We start from the raw sequence: 8,911 nt of genomic DNA, 5'->3' as shown, positions 1-8,911 counted from the left end.
GCTAGAGGTTAAGAAAATAGATTTTTTACATTATTCCTTTGAGTTGTTCTCTAAGGAAATATTACTTACCATTTCCAAAGGTATGACAAAAGGAGCTTTCTCTATTATCAAAGGCACTAAAGGAGGTGATACACATTAAAAAAAGCTTCCTAATAACCTAAATATTTGATTATACTTGATGGCCCTGAATGATCTCGTATTAATTGCCACTTAGTTTACTTATGAATAACATGGCACCAAATTTTTAGTGGTTAGTAATGGTGAATATTAGTTGGAGGTAGCATAATTGACACAAAAATAGTTACCAAAGATTTAAAAATATAATATTTGTGAAATTATCACTAGCTCAATAATTGTGTAATAAGATAAAATGGAGCACACACTATTGTAATCTGTATGTAAAACAATCAACAACTCAATAAACTGGGCAGACATTATTGTAATCTTAAGGTATCATTCTAACATAAATTGGGTAAACAATAAGAAAACTTTTAAATGTGTATTTAGTATAAAACAACAAGTTACAACCCTTTGATAACGATTTAGTTAGTTCTTTCGTCTTTGTATTTTTAAAGTTTGGTGACTAATCTACTGTTTTTATTACAACCTGGATATGTTGGTTACAACACACACCCACCATCCGGCAAGTTACAAGGGTGTCTCCCAATATAGCCTGCAGGATTTAGTTATTTCATTCAAACCAAGGCATTCTTTTGAGATGCATGCCAAAAATCACATGGTGGAGAGCATAAACAAACTTAAAGTGATGCCTAGCGAGGAAGGAACTTTGGATTTTGGAGGAGTTTGTTCATGACAGGCTTTGAGAGTGACATGCAAACATCGATGCCGGCATGGTAACCAGGTAAGAGCACCATATCACGACTATTATTGATTTGAGCAGGGCGTACAGCAATAGGCTTGCCCCACCCAAAATCCACACCATATACTTTGAACTTGGGAGAGCTCACCACATTAAGGCAAGGGGTCATCCATGGCAAGGATTTAGTACTAAACTCATTATCATGGAGCTCAAGCCAATGCACCATGGCCCATAGCCTATGCTCGTTACAAGCCTTGCAAGCGTCGTGTATTTTGAGAGCAATGTCGCCAAAGGGCAATTTGTTAAGGTCACCGACCAAGCAGCTAGCAAACGCGAAAGCGGTGGCGTTCCCAAAGTAGCCTCGGGGCAAGGGGGGGTTCACACGGAATCTCATATCCCCTAGGACGGCAATGCGTGTGATGTGATCAGGCGTCAAACGGGTTTGAGCGGCGATGACAGTGCGCCACATGTGTGCGCATAAGACGTCGTAGGTAGCGAGGGTGGAGGTGTGGGCTTCCTGCTGCAGCTGGTTGGTAAGGCTAGGGCTTACGTGGAAGAGCTTCTGGGTTAATGCAGGTGGCGCTGGTTCTTCCACGTAAGCCCTAGCATTACCAACCTGCTGCAGCTGGTTGGTAATGCTAGGGCTTACGTGGAAGAGCTTCTGGGTTAATGGAGGTGGCGCTGGCGCTTGCGATCGGCTGCAGGCGGCCGGCACAGAAAAGCTGGCAGCGATTTCGTTCGAGGGATGGTCAATCTTCCAAGCTTTTCTGTCATGGAGGGGTTGTATGGAGATGGCTTCATGCCTAGCACACTCGGCCCATGAGTTCATGAGATGCCACATGGAGTGCCCGTCTGCTAGAACATTGCTGTGCGCGTAGCCGACGGAGAGGCCCCCGCATGTGAATTTGGTGACCTGCACGCGTGTAGCAATTAGCTTAAAATAATTAACGTTATTATTATTCATAATCAGCTGTCCAAGCCACTAACCTGGAAGGATAATAAGGGTATCTCGTTGACCTTCGTGAGATCGTGCTTCGCATAGCGTGCTAGCTTGTCGAAGAACTTGCAGGGCTCGAAATCTGTGGCTTCCAAACCCGCCAGAGACGCGTCCACACTAGCTTCAACGAACTCCACGCCTTGGTCGCCACACTCTATCGCTGTCCGCCCGTCCGGCCCGACTGCAAGCCGGCCTGCTGCGGGGTAGAAGTGAACCAGAAGCTGCAACAGGCTGCTCTTGAGCCTCTTAACCATGAGAGACTGCGCGTGGAGGCTGCTAAGCTTGTAGAAGAGTAAGCGCCTGGTGTAAGTGCACACTCTCCAACACAGGTCCAAGCTTGCGAGGTAGAGCAGGAGCTGGTGATGGCCATCGCCCGCATGATTTGTGTCTGGCTTCACAAAGCTTATGTCTTGCACAGTCACTTCCAAATCATGGTAGCTCGCAGGCTCCTCCGCATCACCCTCCAGAGATGCCATGCCCGAATTTGGCTATAGAATGAAGCTCTTGGGGTCGCAGGTTTATTTAGGTTCTTTACACACCCGCTACCCAAACGCGGGCACACGCCCGTGCTGAGCTGCCCAAAACTTGGGCACACGCCCGTGCTGGGCTGGTCACCACTAGGCGGCAGTTCATTGCATCCGCTAAAAGCGGGCTGCTCATCCAATACCATAAGATAGATATGCTGAACGAAGGGACCCAGCAGGCTATACATTAAATACACTCATCGTCTTGGTGTGTAAAGGATCCCACTGTTCCATCAGGTATGACGGGCGGGCGCCCTTTTGGTGTGTAAAGAGCCTTACTGTACCGTGGCCTTTTAAAGTACTTAGTGTACCGTGGCCTTTTATTATTTTTAAAGCGTTACAGCTGGTACTGCCCAGTGCCCAGGCCCCAGCCTCCAGGGCGCTCTTTTCAGACGAAAGGATCGCTGCAGGTGGACCGCCGTAAATTCTTCTTGTGAAAGCATTGTAATTTTTACTCATCTTTCGTAACAAAATGAGGCGGCCCGCCAAAATAGGGTTCCAGATATTCGAAAGGGTAGGGCCCACCCGGCCCAAGCAAACGTGGCAGCTTTTCTTGCAACGCCAGTGCGGTGCCGTCATCCACGTTCTAAAGCGTTCGGGGCTGGGCCGCCGGCAGCGGGCAGGCTACGTGCCATTAATTGATAGGTAGAAAATTCCAGCACATTTTGATCAATAAAATGACAGGTGACCGAACTCTCAAGAGCTGTTCCCGCGTAGGCCACCTGTGCGCCTTGTGTCAGCCGCGCCGTTACGTGTGGCTCGCAAGTCGCAAGTCGCAGTCCGCGACCTGCGGACTGGTGGGGCTCGTGCAAGAACATCCTTGTAATAAGTAGGGTTCGGGAAAACAATTTTAGGGAAAAGGAACTAAATCCTTTTCACCACTAAATGAGAAGGAAATTGCTATTTTTGAGATGGTATTTTCTATGTGAACTTAGAAAATATAACTAAAACTTGTAAAATTTGAAAGGGTTTTATTTCCTTCTCATAAGAATTTGAGAAGGATCTTCCCGAAGTTGAACAAGTTCTAGGCTAAAGCGAACCCGTCTTTTCCTGAACCTTGCCTGTAAGGGTAAAGTTTAAGGGCTTAAAATTTTAAAAGCTTTTGATTTGAGAAGTGAGCTAAAATAGAGCCAAAAAACTTTTAAATTTCATGCATTTTTCAAAAAATGATAAAATATTTTTTACAAGATGTTGCAAATCCATTTCCGGGTTTTTTGTCAACACTAGTAGAAATATTTTTTTGCAAGGAGTTTAATATTAGCAAGATCTCAAAATGAGATAGAAGGAGCTATTACAAAATGGGAAAACCGGATACTTGGCATAGTGGAGACTCTCCATTTTGCATAGGATGAGTTCTTGAAACCATTTGCCATTACACTGAGACCTGTAAAAAAAAGTCCGTTAAGTGGTCATCCACAGCTCCATCAACTTTCTTGATCTTTATGAGAGCTTGGTGGGTGGCCCATGCAGCTTCATCATATCTGAAAGTAGCTTTAGAGATTTCTTTGAGTTAGTTCTTTTCTACAGCCTTAATCTTCTTCATTAGACTATCCATTGGATGTTTTTGCTGATGGTCTGAATCCCATGCTTTTTCTGCTTCCTCTTTCTTGGACTTGATCATGCTCCTTACATGCACATTGAGGCCAAATCTCATAGCAATACAAGTTGATTGAAGCAAGTTATTAAACACCTCTGTAGCCAAACAACCCATAGGTATTTAGCTCTGAGTTTATTCCATCTAGGAGTGGAGCTCTGTTCTGCATGTTCAAACCCCTCCCAGAGGGCTATTATAGCATCTAGGATGAAACTTTTTGTTCATTTCTAATCCAAGTAGTAAGGTTCTTAGCTAGTCTATTTGCTAGAGCCTTGGCATAATTCTTGTAGGATGTATTGAGCATGGTGATTGGTCTCCAATTGCAGAGGTCATCCTTTCCCCCCCCTCTTATGGATTAGCTTGATCACTCCTTCATTAATAGACTTTGGGGGGGCTTTAGAGAGGATGGCCTCATTCCAAACTTTCATCAGTGGCACTATGAAAAGATCTTTGAATTTCTGAAAAATTCAGAGGGGAGACCATCAAGACATGGGCTCTTCCTAGGCTTGAGACTGTCTATGGCATCCTTAAGCTCATGTTCAGCTAGCTCTTTTTCTAGTTGCATATAGATGGAGTGTGGGACCACCTTTTGTCTAGCATCTACAACCTGTTGCATACATGCCCTTTTGTACTGAGAAGAAGCTAATTTTGGAGAGAAGATTTGAGCAAAATGCTCCTGAGCAAGTTGTAGGTTTTATTCCTGACCCTGAGGGTTTTTCAATGCGAGGATGACTTCCTTTGCAACTTTCTTTTTATGGATCTGGCACATCTCTTTTGTGGGCCTATCTATCTTGCCAGCGCACCAGTCCCTCACAAACAGTTTGAGATAGGAGCAGTTGATTTGTTCTTCCCTTCTAAGACTCTCTTTGAGATCAAGAAGTTGGGGCTGAGCCTCTGTATTCCCTATTCTCTAATTGAGACATTACTTGAAATTGCATTCTCTCCTATTAAATCAAACCATCGTCCTGAGATTTGGAGGCCTCTTTAGGTAGGGAGTTAGGAATGGGGGGGAACTTGATGGGGCAGTTTCTTATGTAGTGGCCCTAGGTGCCACAATGAAAACATGAGTTAGGAAGGTTTTTGTATAAAAGAAATTAGGTGATGTACACCCCTTCGCTTACCTTTATGATTAGGGTTTTTAGGGAGAGCCATGTTTAGGTCAATTTTGACCAGGATCTGGGAATGCCATCGGGGGTTGAGCTCTAGGGAGGGCCTTTGCCCTAACACTTCGCCAAGAGGGACAACCAATCTCTGCATGAGGGGTTAAAGGTGGAAGGGTAAATTAGGGAGTTCCACCCACATAGGCATCTTGCTAGGTTTTGTTGATTCCATGGGGGAGAATTCAAGAAACCACTTGAACAGAATGAGGGCTGAATTTCTAATCATCCACTGCCCCCTGCGCCTGCTGAGGGTTTCTAAAGCCATTTTCGCATCCTTAAAGAGGAAGATGAAGAAGTTATTTGGTAGGTACTGAGTGGTGACTAGCTCAAGACCTCTAGGTGTCCATTCTCTATGAAACTAGGCCTTAAGAACTTCTGCAGGGGGTCTAGGGCCAAAGACCTGTCCTATGACTACCCCACTCTAGTAATCCAGCAATGTATCCCTTATTATATTTTCAAGGAGGTTAACAGTGAGGGAGTTACCTTGAAGGCACTTTCCTAGAGTAGTTGTAGGGGTCTCCTTGCCTTTTTCATCTCCCTCTCCTTGAACTGCCTCGTTGTCTGTAGGTGATTGTTTCTTCCCTACAAAGCTTTGGGGGTCCTTTTTAGTTATGTTGTTGCCAGCAGCAACATTCTTCCCTTTTTGTGAGGCAGGATCATGTTGAAAGTAAATGGCCTTGGGATGCAATCCCCCATATGATAGATGTTGTAGGCATTCTAGGAGGAAATCATATCCCGATTGTCCCACCTTGATAAAAGACTGATAAAGAGAGAGCACACACACAAGAGAGCAAACCCTAATCCATTAGTGTAACCCTAACCAAAGAGAGAAGCCAGATCCACTCTCATACAATGCATAATAGAAGAGAACTACACACCACACACTAAATGTGCTATGTGTTGAGATATTGAGCTCATCTAGTGAGGCGGTGGACACTAATGACCCACCTAGGGGATAGGCCCCACACCTACACCACTAGCATGGTTGGTGAGATCATGGGTGATATGCGTCCAGTGGGATGATAGGCTGTGTGATAGCCATTCTAGAGACTGGCATAGTTATAGCACTAGCTCATTTAGTTGGGTTCACACTATAGAGAACCCTAGTATGTATTTGGTTGAGTACCTTTTCATATGGTGTGCACTCTTATCTTTGTATATGGTGTGTTGAGTGTTGAGTGAAGAAGAAGAAGATTTTCAGCCTCTCACCTTCTTGTGTGTTTTCTTTTAGGGTTTTGTGAGTGTGTGTGTGTGTGCTTGCAAGAGCTTAAGCTCTCTTCTCCCCTGCATCTTTTCATGGTATCAGAGCCTGGTTCGTGCTAAGGACTGAGCTGCAAGCAAGAGAAGCACAGGAAGCGGTATGAGGGTAGGAGCTTCAACTACTCTTCCCTATTTGTGTTGGCGACTACACCATTGTCGGGAGCTCTACGGGAGGTACTAGCAAACGATCTCTGATTGAGGAGCTTTCTTCGCGGGAGTAAAGCTATAGGGCAACTATACTGTCCTATCGGACTTATCCTAATCGGACATCATTTTTCAGGCCGAAAACACGTTTGGGACGCGTCAGGACCTCCCTTTTTCAGAAAGCAGGTGATTGCAAGCACTGCGGGTAAGTCATCGATTCTCTACAGAACTCTGTTTTAAGAACTGCAGGAAGACAGATTGGTTGCGCAGACATTGTGTGTGCTGCAAACAACAAGGAGGTCAACAGTTGCCATTGGGTGTATGTATGCAAATTGAGGTCACTGATTTGTGACATTTGAATGTACTACAGTACCGCTACATAAAATACAGCAGTTTGTGCAGGACAAACCAGAGTGCTGTTTTTGGTAAATTTGTGTCTGGCAAGATGTCAAATGATGGCATAAACCAGATTGTTGCTGAGAAGCTTGATAAGAACAATTTCCATGCTTGGAGGTTCAGGTTAACGAATTTCCTGATGGGAAAGGGTTATTGGGACTACATAGAAGTTGAGCATGAAGAGGCACTGGAGATCAATCCGACTGCTACACATGTGAAAGAGTTCAAGGATTGGAACCAAGGATCCAGAAAAGTTATGTATTGGCTCTCTATCAGTATACGGGACACCATGATTGGGCACATTCAGGATGCCAAGTCGCCCAAGGAGGCGTGGGACACCTTGGTGAAACTCTATGAAACGAATACCAAGGCACGCAAGATACAGTTGAAGAATGAACTTCATACTGTGGAGAAAAAGAGTATGTCTGTGAATGACTATGCATTGAAGATCAAGGGTATTGTGGAATCCCTTGCATCTATTGGCGTTTCAGTAGATGATGATGACAAGGTGGAAGTCTGTCTACGTGGTCTCGGGCTACAATACAAGGCATTCCACGTCTATTTAGACTCGGGAAAACATTCCCAATTTCACAAATTTGGTGTCTATGTTGATTATAGAAGAGAAGAGCTTGGGTGAAGATCAACAGTCTTCACAAAACAAAAACAGTTTAGAGCAACAGGCCTTCTATACAAGTTCAGGAAGAGGACGAGGTAGAGGAGGCCGTGGACGCGGCCAAGGAGGTGGCCGAACAGGTAATCAGAATTATGGCCAGCAGCAGCAGCAACAACAACAGTCCCAGAATTCACAACAACAACAACAACACATAGGTGGAAGAGGCCAATTCAGAGGCAAGGGAAGTCAAAGAGGTCGTGGAAATTGGCAAAGGCAGCATAATGATACATGTGGATGCTTTTATTGTGGTAAGCCTGGACATGTGCAAGCAGATTGTTATAAGAAGCAAGCTGACATGCAAAATGGAAAATTGCAGTAAAACAACTATGCATCCTCGAGCAGAAACAATGAGGATAATGAAAGGTTGTTTGTTATGTAGCATGTCATGAATGCCATGTCTGAAAATGTTGAAGCAGCACATAAAGATGATGTATGGTATGTTGATTCAAGTGCTTCGAACTGTTGGAGATGTGCCATTGTCTATGTAGGATGGCAAAGTGAGGTACCTTGCAGATGTACTTCATGTTCCGAACATAACAAAGAATCTGGTTTCAGTTGGCCAGATGATTGAGCAGGGTTTGCAGGTTCGGTTTAACCCTGATGGTTGTTATGTTGAAGACTTTAAAGACAAGTGCAGGTTGGTTGCAAAAGGCAACAAAGTGGGCAGAATGTTTACATTGAATGATGTAAACATGCCTGAAGTGAGTGCTGCGATATTTGCAAATGGTTCAGGAATTGTTGCAGACACAGACATTTGGTATAAAAGAATTGTACATGTGAATGTGCAGAGAATGAAGTCTATAAAAGCCTAATCTATAAAGGCTACCTACCTTGTCATCTATCCTATGGTTGAGAGGGGGTCTTTTGTTCTTGTATGTCCAATGCTCACCTTGCTCCATGTTTGGCATTGTCCCATGGTGGCATTGAGAGGGGGTGTTGAAATATATGATATACAAGTGATAAAGGGTGAGAGAAAGAGGTCATGTAGGTGTGAACACACCCTAAATAAAGTGGGCATGTGGGCGGAAAAGGGATCTAGGGTTGGCAACCCTAGCCCTTGGTGAACCCTATATAAAGGGCAGGAGGCTTCACTTTTTGTCACACAATTAAGACATTCATAAGGTGAAGGTCAAGACAGCTTTGGAGTGGTTGAAATAGAAGGTAATATAGAATCTTTCTATACATCTTGTGTTCTTTCTCTCTCTCATATATGTTGCTCTATCTTGCCATCAACTATTGCTTCCGTTGTGCATACTCCCCATTATTTTGACATGGTGGTGAGAGCACTCTATGTGTAAGTGAGCCCTTAACTTGATACTTGGGATTGTTTATGGTGTTAGAGA

General features: G+C 44.2%; 1 protein-coding gene across 1 annotated transcript; it reads right to left on the bottom strand.

Moving 5' to 3' along the window:
• Positions 1–473: 473 nt before the first annotated feature.
• Positions 474–2,308, bottom strand: LOC147610948 (spermidine hydroxycinnamoyl transferase-like). The gene is made up of 3 exons (XM_086785616.1): positions 1,808–2,308; positions 1,437–1,733; positions 474–1,337 (listed from the first exon to the last, which is right to left on the bottom strand). Exons 1-3 carry the CDS (start codon positions 2,291–2,293, stop codon positions 771–773), a joined length of 1,350 nt encoding a protein of 449 aa, XP_086641742.1. The 5' UTR covers positions 2,294–2,308; the 3' UTR covers positions 474–770.
• Between the last annotated feature and the right edge of the window lie 6,603 nt (positions 2,309–8,911).

The sequence above is a fragment of the Cibotium barometz genome, chromosome 48 (genome assembly GCF_041138505.1).
Source record: "Cibotium barometz isolate CiBa-2024 chromosome 48, ASM4113850v1, whole genome shotgun sequence".
NCBI lineage: Eukaryota > Viridiplantae > Streptophyta > Polypodiopsida > Cyatheales > Cibotiaceae > Cibotium > Cibotium barometz.
Note: the sequence above shows the minus strand (reverse complement) of the source record. Positions and strands in the feature narration are given on the sequence as shown.

Coding starts and splice junctions, on each gene's coding strand:
- LOC147610948 (XM_086785616.1), bottom strand. CDS start 2,293: ATGGCATCTCTGGAGGGTGATGCGGAGGAGCCTGCGAGCTACCATGAT. Junction 1,734..1,807: donor TACCCTTATTATCCTTCCAG/GTTAGTGGCTTG, acceptor ACACGCGTGCAG/GTCACCAAATTCACATGCGG. Junction 1,338..1,436: donor TTACCAACCAGCTGCAGCAG/GTTGGTAATGCT, acceptor CAGCTGCAGCAG/GAAGCCCACACCTCCACCCT.